The 20,917-nt window shown below is 36.4% G+C and overlaps 1 protein-coding gene and 1 long non-coding RNA gene across 4 annotated transcripts in view; one reads left to right on the top strand and one right to left on the bottom strand.

Moving 5' to 3' along the window:
- The window catches only part of LOC127876056 (large neutral amino acids transporter small subunit 1-like), a 30,354-nt gene extending 14,026 nt beyond the window's left edge, over positions 1-16,328 (top strand). The window contains exons 4-12 of one of the 3 annotated variants that reach the window (XR_008047626.1): positions 2,453-2,552; positions 5,738-5,782; positions 6,415-6,538; positions 7,370-7,473; positions 9,141-9,237; positions 11,687-11,836; positions 12,037-12,214; positions 13,832-14,899; positions 15,006-16,328. Coding sequence is in view for 1 of the 3 variants with exons in the window: in XM_052420914.1 (XP_052276874.1) it covers positions 2,453-2,552; positions 5,738-5,782; positions 6,415-6,538; positions 7,370-7,473; positions 9,141-9,237; positions 11,687-11,836; positions 12,037-12,214; positions 13,832-13,908 (875 nt within the window). In the remaining 2 variants the exon portion in view is untranslated. Of the gene's footprint in view, positions 1-2,452; positions 2,553-5,737; positions 5,783-6,414; positions 6,539-7,369; positions 7,474-9,140; positions 9,238-11,686; positions 11,837-12,036; positions 12,215-13,831 lie in introns of all 3 variants that reach the window. The other 2 variants (XR_008047627.1, XM_052420914.1) reach the window with 2 other exon arrangements.
- Positions 6,344-7,469, bottom strand: LOC127876059 (uncharacterized). Its single transcript, XR_008047628.1, has 2 exons — positions 7,319-7,469; positions 6,344-6,582 (listed from the first exon to the last, which is right to left on the bottom strand). It is a non-coding gene; the product is annotated as an uncharacterized LOC127876059 (long non-coding RNA).
- Positions 16,329-20,917: the final 4,589 nt, after the last annotated feature.

The raw sequence follows: 20,917 nt of genomic DNA, 5'->3' as shown, positions 1-20,917 counted from the left end.
ATGGGACAAAAGAATTGTTAAAAAAAATTTGATCGCATAACCAAGATGGCCGCCATGACCATATATGGTAAAAACCTTAAAAAAAAACCTTGTTAGAAACCGCTCATCAGATTTAAAAAAAATTTCACAGGGATGACCTTTGAAGGCTCCCCTGAAAAAGTTGTTCAAAGAAATTTGATTCGTCAAAAAACATGGCCGCAGGAGCTCGTTGAACTTTGCATGTTTATTCGTTTTTGCCTATTTTGTGAAAACTTTAAAAAATCTTCCATATTTTTTGTCCGATCCTTTCCAAATTTGCACAGTGTCTTTATATCAATGAGGACACAAACCCTACAAAAAATGAGCATTATTGGTCCATGAAGTACAGAATTACCTCCCCTTGAATTGAGAAAATGGTGTTTATGCAATAAAGTCCAAATTTTTCATCCAATTCTTTCCAAACTTGTTAGGATTTAGCATGGTTCAAACAAGGGAAACAACTACGGTTTATGCATGTTCTTTTTATTACAGAATTGCCTCCCTTTAATTCATTCAAAATCTCATTTTACAGCAGAGATTCCAAATCTGACCTGTTAATGAGCCCCATATTTACTGCCAGTGCTAGGTTACCTTTTCCCATTTGATCATTCTTAAGTATTGGTCTTGTAATGCTGCTACTGCTTCTGCTACTGCTACTGCTACTATTACTACTATTACTACTACTACTACTACTACTACTACTACTACTACTACTACTACTTCTTCTACTACTACTACTACTACTACTACTTCTACTTCTACTACTACTACCACTACTACTACTACTACTACTACTACTACTACTACTACTACTACTACTACTACTACTACTACTACTACTACTACTAGTACTACTACTACTACTGCCACCACCACCACCACCACCATTACCACCACCACCACAACCACCACCACCACCACCACCACCACCACCTTCTACTACTACTGCCACTACTACTACTACTTTTACCACTGCTACTACTACTACTACTACTACTACTACCACTACTACTACTACTACTACTACTACTACTACTACTACTACTACTACTTCTACTACTACTACTACTACTACTACTACTTCTACTACTACTACTACTACTACTACTAACTACTACTACTACTACTACTACTTCTACTACAACTACTATTACTACTACTACTACTACTACTACTACTACTACTACTACTACTACTACTATTACTACTACTACTACGCCACCACCACCACCACAACCACCACCACCAAACACAGTGACAACAAACGTATTCACACAATGGCTGCTACTACAACTTAAAGCCCATATAGGGGGGCATGCATGTTTACAAACAGCCCTTGTTTCTATGGGATTTTAAACCACAACTGTTCATGTTTATCTCCGACACATATTTTTAGGTCACCTGTCATGAAGTGACACGGTGAGCTTATGTGATCGTGTGATGTCCGGCGTCCGTTGTGCGTGCCTGCGTGTGTACGTGCGTCCGTCCGTCAACAATTTGTTTGTGTAGACAGTAGAGGTCACAGTTTGCATCCAATCTTGATGAAATTTGGTCAGAATGTTTATCTTGATGAAATCCGGTTTGGGATTGTATTTGGGTCATCTGGGGTCAAAAACAAGGTCACTAGGTCAAATAATAGAACAACCTTCTGTAGACAATAGAGGTCACAGTTTTCATCCAATCTTTATGAAATTTGGTCAGAATGTTTATCTTGATGAAATCTGGGTTGGGATTTTATTTGGGTCATCTGGGGTCAAAAACTAGGTCACTAGGTCAAATAATAGAAAAACCTTGTGTAGACATTAGAGATCACAGTTTTCATCCAACCTTTATGAAATTTGGTCAGAATTCTTGATGAAATCTGGGTGGGATTGTATTTGGGTCATCTGGGGTAAAAATCTAGGTCAAATAAATAGAAAAACCTTGTGTTGACAATAGAGGTCACAGTTTTCATCCAATATTTATGAACTGTTGTCAAAATGTTTATCTTGATGAAATCTGGATTGGGATTGAATTTGGGTCATCTAGAGTCAGGAACTAGGTCACTAGGTCAAATCATAGAAAAACATTGTGTAGACAATAGAGGTCATAGTTTTCATCTGATCTTAATGAGTCAGGTGAGCGATTCAGGGCCATCATGGCCCTCTTGTTTTTTCCTTTTTTTATTTTTGAAAGATTGTCTAATAAATTATTGAATATGAACAATTTCCCCATGATGGCTTACGGTATACTGTCAAGCACTCGAATAGTCGAGCGCGCTGTCCTCAGACAGCTCTTGTTTTTATCTACATTCACTTTCTCATGCAAAATAGAACAATACCTGTAGATAATTATAACAAAAATTCCGTAAAAAAACCCACTATTCCACACATAATTTATGACCTTGGTCTTGACCTTATGTATCAGTTCTCATGAAGATATCTTGCTGTTGCAGGTGAGACGGAGAGCTTCCAAGACAGCTTTGCAGACAGTGACACCAGTGCGGGGGCCATCGCTCTGTCCTTCTACTCTGGGTTCTGGGCTTACAGTGGATGGTGGGTCGTCTCAAACACTTCACGTTATATACCCTTTACACCTCTTGCCTTTATTTCGTCTTTTTTTTAAGTTTAATGTTTCAATGTTCTAACATGATGACACAAAATCTTACATACATTTCTTTCTTGCAAATGGAGTTAAATCAAGTAAAAGAAGCCTGTGCACAATTTCTTTCCATTCCGCTCTTTTTGTGGAACTGTGCACTATTTCCTTGTTAACATATGTGAGAATCAAAATTTGATGAGAGCAAACATTTTGATCTTTTAGTTGGCTTTCTTTGAGGTTATTGCTCATCAAACGAATTGTGTTATTGGAAACAGATAATGTTCAATTGTTTATTTGTTAACTGATACGGCAACCATACAAATTCTGTCACATAGGTAGGATATTGGGAAAATATTTATTCGTAAATACAGACCATTGAACTCAAATTTATCTAAGAGAGCTGATCATATTATATGATTGTTTTTAACCTGGTTTTTCCGAAGGAAAAAACTGGTTTTTAGATTGGCGAATGCGGGCGGGCTGGCGGGCGGGCGGAACAAGCTTGTCCGGGCCATAACTTTGTCGTTCATTGTGAGATTTTAATATCATTTGGCACATTTGTTAACCATCATTAGACGGTGTGTCGCGCGAAAAAATTACGTCAATATCTCCAAGGTCAAGGTCACACTTTGAGTTCAAAGGTAAAAAATAGCCATAAATGAGCTTGTCTGGGCTATAACTATGTCATTCATTATGAGATTTTAAAATCATTTGGCACATTTGTTCACCATCATGGTACGGTGTGTCGCACGAAAGAATCACGTCAATATCTCCAATGTCAAGGTCGCCACGACTAAAAATAGATTTATTTTAAAACAAACTTACAAAGGGGGTTAATTTTGTTTGTTCCTTTCAAAAGTTCAGTTTGAGTTGTCTCCCTTTATCAGATTTTTTTTCACAATGAAAACCTGGTTTTGTGACAATTTTGTCCCTTGTTTATAACTTGTGCAAGTGTTTTTATCCCATGTACCTGCATACTGTTACATGTATCTATTGAGTAACTTTGGTGTTGCCAGTTGCCTATATATCATAGTTTATAGGAAATGGTCTGATACACTTATAAATTGCTTTTTTGCACAGACACATTGTTTTTCTCGTCAGACACCATGTATTTCAATGTGAAGCCAGCAGGGTTGATACCTTTTACTATAAAATGATGTGTTAGGTGAAAACAAATTATTATATTGACTATCATACTGGTGGTATTTCCATGCACTTTATTCAACATTTGATGCTTGGTTAACACTGATAATGTATTCCCATGATTCACTCCTGAAGTATCACCAGCAATGATATGGACAGAAGATGCTTTATGGTTGATACTAACAAAATAGTAATACTTTGCCAATTTCAAAGAGATTGTTTATATTTTATTTTTTATATTTGTTTATATTTTTGTTGGTAATATGTAAATTAAAATTGTGTTATGAATTAAAAAAATTGGATAGTGGCCAAAGTCATTTATATAAAAAGATTCTTTTAGATCTCATATAAGTCTGTCATGTTACACAGGTCTTGCATGTAAAATTGGGTTGTATTATTTATCCCAAGCCATAAACATGCATTCTGTAATTAAATCAATAGCATTAATTTATCAGTTGATTGTTATCGAAAATAATGGATTGCTTTTCCAGATATCATTCAAATCTATCTTTTAAAGCAGGTCTTGCATGTAATTGTTATCTTTCATTCAAGGCCAAAACATTCACCGGTATTGTGTCATTCTATCAGTAGCATGCATTCAACATGTGATTTACATGCATTTCTCAATACTATTATCAGGCTTCTTGCTGCCTATCGCAATAACCGCCAAATGAGACGATGTTTTAAAAGTGGTGTTTAAATATTGAATTCGGCAAAGTAAATTGTGAAAACTATTTAGATTCTTCGTTACAAAATCCCCAATGTTTAAAACCTTTATGGGGATTTTCCAAGTGTGAAGATATATAATTATGAAAACACTGTCAACAAGTATGGCTTGAATAGTTGTGTCAGCATCTGTCCTCATACATGGTGTGATGCTGTAAGAATTAAATTTGCTTTAAATAACTGGCTGCAGTGGCTCATTGTCATTAAAAAAGGTGTTGGTTTATAAAAATGGGCAAGAATGATTCCAAAAGCCACATATTTTTCAGTGAGAGCCCTGATAATGCATTTATTATGCCCCCCTTCGAAGAAGAGGGGGTATATTGTTTTGCTCATGTTGGTTCGTCCACCAGATGGTTTCCGGATGATAACTCAAGAACGCTCAGGCCTAGGATCATGACACTTCATAGGAACATTGATCATGACTGGCAGATGACCCCTATTGATTTTCAGGTCACTAGGTCAAAGGTTAAGGTCACAGTGACTCGAAATGGTAAAATGGTTTCCGGATGATAACTCAAAAATGCTTACACCTAGGATCATGAAACTTCATAGGTTCATTGATCATGACTGGCAGATGACCCCTATTAATTTTCAGGTCACTAGGTCAAAGGTCAAGATCACAATGACTCGAAACAGTAAAATGGTTTCCTGATTATGACTCAAGAATAATAAGGCCTAGGATCATGAAACTTCATAGGTACATTGATCATGACTGGCAGATGACCCCTATTGATTTTCAGGTCACTAGGTCAATGGTCAATGTCACAGTGACAAAAAACATATTCACACAATGGCTGCCACTACAACTGACAGCCTATATGGGGGGCATGCATGTTTTACAAACAGCCCTTGTTTGTATTCAAAACCAATTGTATCATATTGGTTAATTATTACAGATTTACAACATGTTCATGTAGCGTACATGATTTACAAATTAGCAGATTCCAGCTAGTTACTTTGTCTCTGCAACTAGTTCAAGATGTACATTCAAATAATTATAACATTTAAAAAATGTATTAACAATTTCCCTAATTTGATTCAAACAGGAGACTTTTTACATTTAAACAATATTTGAAAACCATTTGACCATTCAAGCTTATGTGTTTGGTTGTGTATTTGAAACACATTGTAAGTGACAAAAGTTTTTGCTGAAAATCTGTTATTAATTTTTTTCTAAATTAAAGTAATTTGCTTATCTTTGTGAACAGGACATATAACTTTTATTAATGTTAATGTCTCCTCCAGATGTCTGATATTAAGTACATTTCAGGAGTTACCTGAATTTCCTTGTGGATGAAATGGTCAACCCTGTAAGGTGAGACAAACTGTACTTCAGTGCTTTATTCTTTGAAGAATCATATGATGCTGATGTGTTCAGGGCTTTTTTGCCTGTTTTTGTGAAGTGGCCTTGGCCCCCCATTTTGTGAAAAAATGAGTCAAGAACTGTTCATAATTGTGATAAAATTAGTTGCGAACTTTCTAAAATTGTGAACAAAATCCTTAAACAAATTGTATGTGGCGGGGATATCAATTTAACATATTTACTTGTTTATTAATGCTTTGGAATTTCTTTAGCATTACAAAATTCATCCAACAAATTGAGTTGTATGTATTTTGCTAACAATGAAAGTGATTTCCTTTTAGATGATTTCTTCCTTTGATATTTCTACACAAATAATTCTTAACATAAAGGATCTGTTCAATAACGAAGAGTTTTGGTGAACCCAGTAAATGGGGATGGGGGATATCCTGCCCTAAGGTGATAGCAAAATCAAGCCTACTATCTGACTGATAATTATTTTATAAACTCCATTTCAGTACTAAGACTACAATTTCTTTATAGACTACATTTCAGTAATAATACTAACATAAATCATTCTGATCGTCTAGATTTATAGACTATATTTTAGTACTAAGAATAACATAAATCTGGTGTTGATTATGCAGAAACCTGCCGCTGGCCATCTTCATCTCCATGACACTGGTGATCTGCGTGTACCTGCTGGCCAACGTCGCCTACCTCGGAGTGCTTTCCCCTCTCCAGATGCTTTCCTCACCTGCTGTCGCTGTGGTAACACATCACTCAGTTTGGACATTAAAAGATTGAGTCTCCCTCTGTGAAAAAGGGGTTAAATGAATGTTTTATGGTATAGCGAAATTCCATCTAGGACTGCACAGGCTAATCTGGGACGACACTTTTCGCACATGCATTAAGACTTTCTTTCTCAGAACGAGGCTCAAATATTGACAGTTTATATATAAAGCTGGGCAAGGCTGTAAACTTTGATGTTGTTGTTTGTCGCACAACTCAAGTTTTGTCATAGGACTCTTTCGCCACTCATTTGATGTTGAATGCTGGCGCGATTATCTCTGTGAAACTGGATTTGTTTATGAAAGTTGTAAAAAAGGGGGAAAAAGTATTGATTTACATGAACAAAAGTAGGGTTTGTTATATTTGATATATTGGATATCACAAAATACCAGATAAAAAAAATATTGTAGTCAAAATTGGTATTTTAGAGAGGTAAAAGGATCCAGTAAATGAACTTTTGGCCCATGGAGGATGTGATATGTCCTTAGTGGAATTAATACCTGTTTAATTCGTACACTACTGTGGTTGTTGCTAGATGTATTATATTTACAGCCAATATTGTGATATTATCGTGTTGAATTGTTTGTTACATGTCTAATAGCAAGAATACTAAATTTTTTGCTAGCCTACTAACCCAAGTTTAGCAGATAAGCAGTAAAATTCTTTACCAGATGTTTTATCACTAGAAGCATTTAAAAATTTCAAAGTGTTGATCCCTATCAACAAAACTTGCCAAACAACACAAGTGTATGTACTTACCTGAATAAAGTTGGTGAATGTATGTGCAAATGTACGTGATCCTTTCTGCAGACATTTGCTGATCAGACACTTGGACCCCTGAAGTGGGTCATGCCAATCCTGATTGCCATATCTGTAAGCGGCACAATGAATGGAACAGCCCTTTCCATGTCAAGGTACTAGCAGTGGTGTGAATACTGTCACCATTCAGGCATTGAAGAATTTTTCCAGAGCCACTCGCCCTGCAGGGCGAGTAGGCCTGACAATCCACTCGCCCTTCACTTTAATCTACTCGCCCTGCATTAAAAAAAAAAAATATCTATATTTATAGTTATGATCAACCAGAACCTTTTTAACCGACGAAACATAGTGACACTAAACAAATACATTCTAGGTCTTTGTTAATAATTATTGTTTCTGTTTATTTTTACTTAAATATAAGAAGACTTAAAATTAACCAGTCATGTATTCTTTTTTATTGATATTTACATTAAAATGAAATTTTATTCTTCACGGAATGACCAATATATTTAACTGTTTTTTTTAAATACTTTTTATCGATTAGCTCAGAGCACTGACATCTACGAAAAGAGCGCAGCAGATTTCGAGAATTATTTTTACTGTGCCTGAGACGTCATTTTTCATTGTCAAAACGAAAGTGCAGTTTCTTTGTGTACTAAACCTATTTTTTGTTCATTCGAAAAATTGTTCGCAATTTGTATCGATGTGGCAGGAGTTCTTGAACTGAATTTATATTTCTCAACTTCAAAAAAACAGCACTCCCCCGGTTGGTCGAGTATTTAACAAACTTAGCTCGCCCGACTGTCAACTTCACTCGCATATGCAAGCGGTCTAGTGGATTCTTCAATGTCTGCCATTTGCCACTCAGAAGTAAAGTGACTATTGCTATGTGAAAACCAGCCTAAAACTAGAATAGCTTGCAAATAACTCGCACTCTTTTCAGGTTTTATGCTGTCTGCTGCTTATCAGTATCTAAGGGTTGGAAATTAAGTCTTTAAAAAAATCAAAGAAGAAAGGTCCCAAATTTAATTTGATTTCCTATGGGACTACAAACATGTCAAAGTGGGTATCAGAATGTAAAGGGTTTACTGGGAGAGTTTTAGGCTTGCTAATAAACAGTGTGGTTATTTAGTAATGGCAAAGTTTGGCCCAAAAGTTTACATAAAAAAGGCCTGTAAACTAGTATTGATGAAAGGAGCAACTTACTATAGGAATATGACTTATGAGATTTGTCTGTGCTGGTCCCATGATGTAAGATATTTTTGTCCCCTACTGGTTTCACCAGAGGGGACTTATGGTTTGCGCTCTGTAAGTCTGTCTGTCACACTTTTCTGGATCCTGCGATAACTTAAAAAGTTCTTTATATTTTTTCATGAAACTTAACTTGAAACATGGATAGATGGCAATATGGACATTTTGCATGTCATATCATTTTGTTCCTTCACGCGAAATTCTGGTTGCTATGGCAACAAATTAAAAAACAAAAATTCTGTCAATGGTGGAGCTGGTAGGGGACATATATTGCTTGGCAGTAGTCTTGTTATACATGAAATTAGCCTTTCAGTAATCTTCAGTATATGCCTATTGAATAGGAATAAGTCGTAATCTTCAATACCAGCAAATTGAATGAAAAATGAGTACAAATAGGTTAGAATGTTGATTCTGTCATTGAACAATCTGTTTATCTTGGCAATTTTGGAAGTGTTGACGAAGAACAACTGTATTGTTCTTTTGGTGTTTTAAAGAATACCAAGAATCATTGAACAAAGAGTCAAACAATAAAACATATGTTTAGGCACTAAAATACTTTCTTACTTTTCAGACTTTTCTTCATTGGTGCTGGCAACGGACATCTGCCTCAGTTTGTCTCCATGATCAACTACAAGCGACTCACACCCATGCCCTCTCTCCTTACAATTGTACGTAGTCCTTCCTGTCTAGAGATAGCAGATATCAAACCCATGTCCTCTCTCCTTACAAGTGTATGTAGTCCTTCCTGTCTTGAGAAAGCTGATATCAAACCCATGTCCTCTCTCCTTACAATTGTATGTAGTCCTTCCTGTCTAGAGATAGCTAAGATTAAACCCATGTCCTCTCTCCTTACAATTGTTAGTTCTTCCTGTCTAGAGATAGCTGAGATCAAACCCATGCCCTCTCTCCTTACAATTGTATGTAGTCTATCCTGTCTAGAGATAGCTGAGATCAAACCCATGTCCTCTCTCCTTACAATTGTATGTAGTCCTTCCTGTCTAGAGATAGCTGAGATCAAACCCATGTCCTCTCCCCTTACAAGTGTATGTAGTCCTTCCTGTCTTGAGAAAGCTGAGATCAAACCCATGTCCTCTCTCCTTACAATTGTATGTAGTTCTTCCTGTCTAGAGATAGCTGATATCAAACCCATGTCCTCTCTCCTTACAAGTGTATGTAGTCCTTCCTGTCTAGAGATAGCTGAGATCAAACTCATGCCCTCTCTCCTTACAATTGTATGTAGGCCTTCCTGTCTAGAGATAGCTGAGATCAAACCCATGCCCTCTCCTTACAATTGTATGTAGTCCTTCCTGTCTAGAGATAGCTGAGATCAAACCCATGCCCTCTCTCCTTACAATTGTATGTAGTCCTTCCTGTCTAGAGATAGCTGAGATCAAACCCATGCCCTCTCCTTACATATGTATGTAGTCCTTCCTGTCTAGAGATAGCTGAGATCAAACCCATGTCCTCTCCTTACAAGTGTATGTAGGCCTTCCTGTCTAGAGATAGCTGAGATCCCACCCATGCCTTCTCTCCTTACACTGTATGTAGTCCTTCCTGTCTAGAGATAGCCAAGATCGAACCCATGCCCTCTCTCCTTACAATTGTATGTAGTCCTTTCTGTCTAGAGATAGCTGAGATCTCACCCATGACCTCTCTCCTTACAATTCTATGTAGTCCTTCCTGTCTAGAGATAGCTGAGATCAAAACCATGCCCTCTCTCCTTACAATTGTATGTAGTCCTTCCTGTCTAGAGATAGCTGAGATCAAACCCATGCCCTCTCTCCTTACAATTGTATGTAGTCCTTCCTGTCTCGAGATAGCTGAGATCAAACCCATGCCCTCTCCTTACAAATGTATGTAGTCCTTCCTGTCTAGAGATAGCTGAGATCAAACCAATGTCCTCTCTCCTTACAAGTGTATGTAGTCCTTCCTTTCTTGAGAAAGCTGAGATCAAACCCATGTCCTCTCTCCTTACAATTGTATGTAGTCCATCCTGTCTAGAGATAGCTGAGATCAAACCCATGTCCTCTCTCCTTACAAGTGTATGTAGTCCTTCCTGGTTTGAAAAAGCTGAGATCAAATCCATGTCCTCTCTCCTTGCAATTGTATGTAGTCCTTCCTGTCTAGAGATAGCTGAAATCAAGCCCATATCCTCTCTCCTTACAATTGTATGTAGTCCTTCCTGTCTAGAGATAGCTGAGATCAAACCCATGCCCTCTCCTTACAAATGTATGTAGTCCTTCCTGTCTAGAGATAGCTGAGATCAAACCCATGCCCTCTCTCCATACACTTGTATGTAGTCCTACCTGTCTAGAGATAGCTGAGATCCCACCCATGCCTTCTCTCCTTACAATTGTATGTAGTCCTTCCTGTCTCGAGATAGCTGAGATCAAACCCATGCCCTCTCTTCTTACAATTGTATGTAGTCCATCCTGTCTAGAGATAGCTTAGATCGAACCCATGCCCTCTCTCCTTACAATTGTATGTAGTCCTTTCTGTCTAGAGATAGCTTAGATCAAACCCATGCCCTCTCTCCTTACAATTATATGTAGTCCTTCCTGTATAGAGATAGCTGAGATCAAACCCATGCCCTCTCTCCTTACAATTGTTTGTAGTAGTTCTGTCTAGAGATAGCTGATATCAAACCCATACCCTCTCTCCTTTCAATTGTATGTAGTCCTTCCTGTCTAGAGATTGCTGAGATCAAACCCATGCCCTCATTCCTTACAATTGTATGTTGTCCTTCCTGTCTAGAGATAGCTAAGATTAAACCCATGCCCTCTCTCCTTACAATTGTATGTAGTCCTTCCTGTCTAGAGATTGCTGAGATCAAACCCATGCCCTCATTCCTTACAATTGTATGTAGTCCTTCCTGTCTAGAGATAGCTGAGATCATACCCATGCCCTCTCATGTCAGAGGGGTGGGAGTTCATTCCCTTCATTTTTGATGCTAGAATTATGTAAGAAATGCTGGTATTTGTTTATTTTGGATGATCTTTTTACCAGTAAAGAGTTTTTATCACCCAGAGAGAGACTATGGTATTTTGAAAAATCTCACCCTTTAGAAATATATCAACAAGGAACTTGTTTATGTACAACAATTTATATCATTTGCAGCTGGTGTTGACATTGATATTCCAAAACAGCGGTGATATCTTTTACCTGATTGAGATGGAAGGCTTCGGGTTTGCGTCCATCCTAGTAATGACATTTGCCAGTCATGTCTATCTGCGTTACAAGGAACCTGATCTTCCAAGGCCCATCAAGGTGATTAACAGGGCTTTAATGTACCCTTATTACTCTTAGGAAATTAGAAACACAAAATATTCCTAAAAAAATGTCAGAAAAAAGTAGAATTTACATTGAGAATCAATTAACCAGCTTACCCACCAAAGTATGAGAAGGTTGAGTGACCACTTTGATATGAATGAAATACTGTTAAACTAATCGTGCCTCTACTTTTTTAGGTTCCAGTGGCCTTACCGGCAGTGCTGTGTGTAGTTAGTGTAGCCATAGTAGTACTCACATTCTACCAGAAGCCCAAAGAGAGCTTTCTGGCTCTTGGCCTGGTTGCCCTGGGTATTGTGCTCTACCTGGTCTGTGGCAAGTGGAAGACCAAGCCAAAGTCTATACAGGAGAAAATAGGTAAGTGTCCTTTTGGTAGGTTGGCATATAACTGTTGAACTGTCCGTCAGTGCGACAAACGTCCGTCCGTCCGAAACTTTAACATTGGCCATTATTTTTGCAATATTGAAGATAGCAATTTGATGTTTGGCATGCATGTGTATCACATAAAGCTGCACATTTTGATTGGTGAAAGGTCAAGGTCATCCTTCAGGGTCAAAAGTAAAAATATGCAATCCAAGGGAAGTAGTAAGCTTTAAAAGGGAAATAATTTCTAAACCTGCCAAATGATATATTGAAATTTTAATTTAAAAGCGGGCTATAGGGGGCATTGTGTTTCTGACAAACCCATCTCTTGTTTGGTTATTTGTATAGAGGTATTTATTGTCCTCTACCGGTGAAACCAGAGGGGACTTATGGTTTGCGCTCTGTCAGTCTGTCCGTCAGTCTGTCTGTCACACTTTTTTGGATCCTGCGATAACTTTAAAAGTTCTTCATATTTTTTCATGAAACTTAAAATTTGGATAGATGGCAATATGGGGATTATGCATGTAATTTCAATTTGTTCCTACGTCAATAATTATGGTTCCTTTGGCAACAAATAATTAAAAAAATAATTCCAACAATGGTGGAGTTTCACCGGTGGCAATCTCTTGTTTTATTTCTTTTGCATCTTCAGACTAGATTTAATCAAAACACTCATTTATTTGGGACCACCAGAACTTTCGGGGAGTTCTAAAGAATGCTCCCACAGTAGGGATCAAACCCATGACCTTCCTGTTGTGAGACGGACCCCATAACCACTATATTACAGTGATCTATAATAAACTATGATTATTATTAATGATGCAGCTTAGATAAATACAGCAGATATTTTGGAGAGGACGGGAATAAAAAGTTTTACTGTTCTTCTGTACAAGTGTCTTGGTGTCAGTCTGAAAATTCCTTTCTCAGCCATTACTTTGTCATGCATTCAGAGCTTAAGATAAGGATTCAGTCTAAATGGTATTTTACCGTCTGATATTATTGTACCCTACCAGTTTCACCGGAGGGGACTTATGATTTTCGCTCTGTGTGTCTGTCTGTCTGTGAGTCTGTCCATCACACTTTTCTGGATCCTGCGATAACTTTAAATGTTCTTCATATTTTTTAATGAAACTTGAAACATGGATAGATGGCAAAATGGACATTTTGCACGTCATTTAATTTTGTTCGTACGTCAAAAATTCTGGTTGCTGTGGCAAGAAATGTATAGTGGGTATATAAGCCATAATGGGTATTTAAGAATATTGAGGGGTATTTTCCATTTCCACAGAAAACTGACATAGAACATGGCATTTTAATGTAGAAATATTATTATTTGGTATTAATAAATGCAAAAGGAAGAAATGATGATACAAAATGCAAACACTAATATATGCATCTGCTGTTCTTAAAGGAAACCCAACAAAAATCTTAAGCTGCTCAACTTGCAGAATTTGACAAAATATTTGGCAAATAACAAATAATAACAAAAAGAAAAGAAAACAAAAAATACCTACTTGATTGTATTTAAACATAATGGGCTTCAATGGAATGTTAGGTTGGTACTTAGTGTAAATATTGGTTTATCGTTAAATATACTATTTTCTGTTTCAGATCATGTGACCATGTTTATACAACGTCTGCTGCTAGTTATACCGCCATCTAAACCAGAAGATTTGCAGTTTGAATGAACAGTCACCTAGTTATACCGCCAGCTAAACCAGAAGATTTACAGTTTGAATGAACAGTCACCTAGTTATAACACCAGTTAACCCAGAAGACTTGCAGTTTGAATGAACCATCACCTAGTTATACCGCCAGCTAAACTAGAAGATTTGCAGTTTGAATTAACAGTCATCTAGTTATACCGCCAGCTAAAGAAGATTTACAGTTTAAATGAACAGTCTACTAGTTATACCACCAGTTAACCCAGAAGACTTGCAGTTTGAATGAACCGTCACCTAGTTATACCGCCAGCTAAACTAGAAGATTTGCAGTTTGAATTAACAGTCACCTAGTTATGCCGCCAGCTAAACCAGAAGATTTACAGTTTGAATGAACAGTCACCTAGTTATAACACCAGTTAACCCAGAAGACTTGCAGTTTGAGTGAACAGTTACCTAGTTATACTGCCAGCTAAACACCAGATGATTTACTGTTTGAATGAACAGTCTACTTTTTATACCACCAGTTAACCCAGAAGACTTGCAGTTTGAATGAACTGTAACCTAGTTATACCGCCAGCTAAACTAGAAGATTTGCAGTTTGAATGAACAGTCACCTAGTTATACCGCCAGCTTAACCAGAAGATTTACAGTTTGAATGAACAGTCACCTAGTTATTACACCAGTTAACCCAGAAGACTTGCAGTTTGAATGAACAGTTACCTAGGTATACTGCCAGCTAAACCAGAAGATTTACAGTTTATATGAACAGTCTACTTTTATACCACCAGTTAACCCAGAAGACTTGCAGTTTGAATGAACAGTCACCTAGTTTTACCGCCAGCTCAACCAGAAGATTTGCAGTTTAAATGAACACTAGTTTTAACGCCAGTTAAACCAGAAGATTTACAGTTTGAATGAACAGTCACCTAGTTATACAACCAGCTAAACCAGAAGATTTGCAGTTTGAATGAACAGTCACCTAGTTATACCGCCAGCTAAACCAGAAGATTTTCAGGTTGAATGAACAGTCACCTAGTTATACCACCAGTTAACCCAGAAGACTTGCAGTTTGAATGAACAGTCACCTAGTTATACAACCAGCTAAACCAGAAGATTTGCAGTTTGAATGAACAGTCACCTAGTTATACCGCCAGCTAAACCAGAAGATTTTCAGGTTGAATGAACAGACACCTAGTTATACCGCCAGCTAAACCAGAAGATTTACAGGTTGAATGACCAGTCACCTAGTTATACAGCCAGCTAAACCAGAAGATTTGCAGTTTGAATGAACTGTCACCTAGTTATACCACCAGCTAAACCAGAAGACTTGCAGTTTGAATGAACAGTCAACACCCAACCGTGTAGACTTACTTCTGCCTACTGTTGGCAGCATAGGTTGAACATGTGACACATTTAGGTTTTCAAAAGCATACATGTATTAATAACCATAATTTAAGTTGGTTTACAAGATGTCACTGTTAGACATATCAAACCTACTGTGTAATTATTCGATATAATTAACCAGGTTTTTAACCAGGTTTTCCGAAGGAAAAACTGGTTATTAGATTGGCGAATGCGGGCGGGCTGGCTGGCTGGCTGGCGGGCTGGCGGGCAGGCGGAACAAGCTTGTCCGGGCCATAACTATGTCGTTCATTGTCAGATTTTAAAATCATTTGGCACATTTGTTCACCATCATTGGACGGTGTGTCGCGCGAAATAATTACGTCGATATCTCCAAGGTCAAGGTCACACTTTGAGTTCAAAGGTAAAAAATGGCCATAAATGAGCTTGTCCTAGCCATAACTATGTCATTCATTGTGAGATTTTAAAATCATTTGGCACATTTGTTCACCATCATGGGACGGTGTGTCGCACGAAAGAATCACGTCAATATCTCCAATGTCAAGGTCGCCACAACTAAAAATAGATTTTTTTTTAAAACAAACTTACAAAGGGGGTTAATTTTGTTTGTTCATTTCAAAAGTTCAGTTTGAGTTTTCTCCCTTTTTTTCACAATGAAAACCTGGTTTTGTGACAATTTTGTCCCTTGTTAAGAAGTGTTTTGAATGTAAACAAGGTTTACCCTGAAATCACTTTATTTGAGCGCTTGTGTAGGAATTAGGAACATCAAATTCGTCTCGTGAACATGTGACTTGTTTGGTTTTCAAAAGAATATTAATAGCAATAAGTGTTTAATTACAAAAGACATTATTGTGATAGTGCTTTTAAGGCTGACAATTAGAGTTTAATCAATTGAAACAGGGTATGCATATTCTTTTTTAAAAACTCGTATTCAAAATATGTTTTTCTTTTTTGTCTCAAAGGCTAGAATTCCTTTTATTTTTATGTTATTTGCAAATTCATTTCTATTTAATCTCATGGATTGATGTTATGCTTAATACTTATATCAATAGTATTAACATTTGAATAAAGATTTTCGTTTTTGTTTGGCCTGCATAAAGTCCTGCATAAAGTTTTGTATTGTCACATTTGTTGATAGTAATTATTTCACATATCATTTGCTGCAAACGTGGTTTGCTCCTTTGCAACATTTGGGCCTAGTTTTGAAGGAGTGAAAGCTTGTATTGGAAAGTTTTTGTTTTTTTCTGGTTCATTCAGTGTATAAAAAGTCATTTTATAGCAATACTAATGAAACTTTTCTGTGCTGAAAAGTAGTACTGCTCGTATTTTAATCAAATTTACCAATTGCATGTGGAAATTTGAGAATAAACAGAGGTAAAACAATTTCAACCAACAACAAAATACACGTATTGTGGTCCAGTTAATTTCATTCACATGAACCTTTGTGGATTTGTAACATCCTACATATTCATTGGATCTTATAAGTGTTTTTTTTAGATGTTAATTTTTGTTGAACATTTGATTGCGGTGTCCTGCATTATAATGGTTTTCACAGTATTATTTTGTTAAATGCGCTGTAAATATCATTTTATGTTTCTTACATGTTGTATCAAATTTCATCATCTTGCATCAATTCATACAACCATGGTCCTAAATGTATTATAGTGGCATCTATGATATGCATCAAATCACATTATTTTGGATGAAGTCATTATGGTGATTGAAATGATATTTGAGGTGGTATGTGATGCTTTGCATTGTTTGTTTAATCAGCTGTTCTGTTGTTTTAAAGTGTTTATATTGTTACATCAAATGCATTACTAGTTTATCAACTATAACTATTGGTTTTATTTAATGCTACTTTTAAACTAGTTACAGTTTGGATTTTGCTGTTACAAGTACAATCATGACTTATTAATTTTATTATGTAAGACTATTGTTGTATTGAAAGAACAGCCCATTTAATAAGGATACATTATTTTCTTTAACTATATATGTAATTAAGGAAATGTGTTTAGTGTATGGAACATACTGTACATATATTCTGTCAAATCTGGAAAATTATATTTTTAAGTAGTTAATAATGCACTCTGCCAATCACTTTCTGTGAATGTGCTTTTAAAGGTCCTGTTTTAAAATTCTTATTTCTATTTCGCTTGCCTGTTCTTAAGTTGAGAAAATACTGTATGTACATGTTTATTTCTTTGAACTAAAATTTTAGCTGTTATTATGCCCCCACAAACAAAGTTTTGGGGGGTATATAGGAGTGAGCTTGTCTGTTAGTTGGTCGGTCGGTTGGTCGGTCTGTTGGTCCATATTAAGTGTCCACTCTCTTATTCAAGTTGTTTTCATCCGATCTTCACCAAACTTGGTCAGATGTTGTTTCTAGATGATGTGTAGGTCAAGTTCGAACATGGGCCATGCCAGGTCAAAAACTAGGTCACGAGGTCACTTTATGCGTTTTAAACATTGAGCATGGTGTCCGCAGTTTTTTGTGAAGAAAACATGCAAAATATTCTGTGTCAATGCGGCATGTGGGGGGTGTTCGTCACGTCTGTGACAAAGCTCTTGTTTTTATTTGTGGTAATATCTTTGATAAGTCAGTGAAAGACATTTTTAATAGCAAATACATAAAATTTCTGTGAACAGACTCTGAGAAACCTCCGAAGGCCCTCTTACTAGGTTTTAATATTGCCAGCATTTCTGTAGATCTGTCAGACACGTTTGACTTATTACCAGTGAACCATTTTTTTCAAATATACATCAGACATCATGATTTTTTTGGTTCTACTGGCTTCATGAAGCTGTATAAATTGTGCATAATATAAGCAACGTCATGCAAAAATGGGCCTTAGTAATATGTGACCATCATATCTTCAGACCAGCCTGCTCAGTCATGTAGTCGGTTAAGTAGCTACCCTGTCCGCTAATTAGACCAAGAAATTTAATATGTCATTATTTTGAATTGTGTATGACGCAGCTCAAATTGTATTTTACCAGTATGTTTTTAGACATAGATGTTTTCTAGTTACTTAGTTTAACAATAAGAATGTTCAAATGGCAGCTGTTGTTTGTGTTTTTAACTCACCTGAGCAATAAGTAAGAATGTATGTGATCACTTATAGCATTCATTTGTCTTTAATTGAAAGTCAACAATTTCTTTAATTAATATCTTTCCATTCACCACCTAGCCAATTTTGATGAAAAAGACGTAAGGGCATATAACCTGCGCAATATCGCTGTTTCCTTCAATTTCAATTTGGCCTTTCACAATCACACAGTATTTGCCAAATATTTATATTCATATAAAACTTAAATATTATTTACATTTGCATTGTAATAGAACTTGTTAAACAAGATGCATATACTATGAAATACTTGTATAAAGAGAAGGCCAATCTGAGGAAAGCGAAGATTTAATGGATACCTTTTTTAAGTCTGTAATTTTCAATAGCCTGAATTTTCAGTGCTTGTGTCATCATATAGACCTTGACAATCAGGATATATATCTCTGAACTGAATATAGACCTTGACAATCAGGATATATATCTCTGAACTGAATTTATGACAAATTGTCGAAGTGTTTTTAATCAAAGTGTTTATAATCAAAATGAAAATATTTGAGTAGTGTAAATTTTTTGAAAGTGTATTTATTTCTTCAAACGTGCCCTAGAGTTGTGTTGCATATCTTGTCAAGATTCTATTTGATTACCAGGCATTAATAATAAACAGTACAGCAGCTTTATCAAGTTGAATCAAGTGAGCAATTTAGGGACTTCATGGCCCTCAAGTTTGTCAAGGCATCATGTTTAAGGTGTGTGTGTACCCTTCAGCATTGACCCATAGTAAGCATCGACCTTAACGGCAATACGCTTGTAAAGTCTTTTACGTCTGTGCCTTTTGTGTTGTTGTTGTTGTTGTTAGTGTGATGTTTTAACTTAGATTTCATATTTTTAAGAGTTCTGTGTCATGAAGCTTCATTATTCCACATCAATTGTGCCAACACTGTACTTGATGCTTCCTTGATTTTGTTATTGTGTGTGCGTGTGGTTTTTTGAACATCCTGATTTTTGTGAATGTGTGTATAGTTCTTCATTGATCTAATTAGATTTTCAATGAATTGCCATTTAGATGAGATTGATATTATCAAGCTTGTTTTCATGAAGCTGTTTGGAAATGTTTGTCGGATTTTGATCTCCATCAGGCTTGATACCCAGCTAAAACGTATTAACTGGTTTATAAATCGTTTATTATTTTACACATTGATTTCCATGAATGACTTACAGGAGTTCATGCACTAATGACCTTTTATCAATGTATTGCTTTCATTTGGGCCATGCTTTGTGAAAAGAGGTTTTAATGCATTAGCTTGTCCCAGTCTGCACAGGCTAATCAGGGACAACACTTTCTTCTTTAATGATATTTTTCGTTTCAAGAAAGTCTCTTCTTAGCAAAAATTCAGTTTAGGTGGAAAGTGTTGTCCCTTATTAGCCTGTGCGGACTGCACAGGCTAACTTTACACACATGCATTGAACCCTCTTTTCATGGAGCACTGCTCATTTAATGTAAGCAGCTCTAAAACAAGGGCCTACTTATTGTTATTTTGGAGGTTACTTAAATCTGAACTTCAAATTGTTAATCAAATGTCTTTATTATTTTTTTATATTTCTTTATTTTGTGCCATTTAAGACTCACTGTTTATGTTTATTGTCGTACCTTGTTGTGGATTTTAAGGTTAATATCAGAAAACAGAGAACCTCTTGGAAAATTAGGTTTAATTTATGTGCATTCCGCTTATTTTGCATTTCTTCTTTCAAGGAAGTCTCTTCATAGCGAAAATTTAGTTTTTCCAGAGAGAGGCTAAAATGTTACAAAGTTTAGTTTAGTCGCGTTCCGAGATAAATGGGCATAATGCATGTGCGTAAAGTGTCGTTCCAGATTAGCCTGTGCAGTACGCACATGCCAATCAGAAACGAGACTTTCCTCTTTTATGATATTTTCATCTCTTTTTAGCTCATCTATTTTTTGAAGAAAAAAAATGAGCTATTGTCATCACCTTGGCGTCGGCGTTGGCGTCCGGTTAAGTTTTGCGTTTAGGTCCACTTTTCTCAGAAAGTATCAATGCTATTGCATTCAAACTTGGTACACTCACTAACTATCATAAAGGGACTGTGCAGGCAAAGTAATGTAACTCTGATGGGCATTTTGACAGAATTATGTGCCGTTTTTATACTTAGAAAATTGAAAATTTGGTTAAGTTTTATGTTTAGGTCCACTTTATTCCTACCGTATCAAAGCTATTGCTTTCATACTTGCAACACTTATTAACTATCATAAAGGGACTGTGCAGGCAAAGTTATGTAATTCTGACTGGCATTTGGTTGGAATTATGGGCCCTTTATACTTAAGTTTTGTGTTTTGGTCCACTTTACCCCTAAAGTATCATAGATATTGCTTTCATACTTGGAACACTCGCAAACTATCATGAGGGTACAGTAAAAGGACAAGTTGCATAACTCTGGTTGTCATTTTTACGGAATTATGGCCCTTTTTTTACTTAGTAACTTTGAATATATGGTTAAATTTTGTGTTTCGATCCACTTTACTTCTAAAGTATCAAGGCTATTGCTTTCAAACTTCAAATACTTTCATGCTATCATGAGGTTACTGT

The sequence above is a fragment of the Dreissena polymorpha genome, chromosome 4 (genome assembly GCF_020536995.1).
Source record: "Dreissena polymorpha isolate Duluth1 chromosome 4, UMN_Dpol_1.0, whole genome shotgun sequence".
Taxonomy (NCBI): domain Eukaryota; kingdom Metazoa; phylum Mollusca; class Bivalvia; order Myida; family Dreissenidae; genus Dreissena; species Dreissena polymorpha.
Note: the sequence above shows the minus strand (reverse complement) of the source record. Positions and strands in the feature narration are given on the sequence as shown.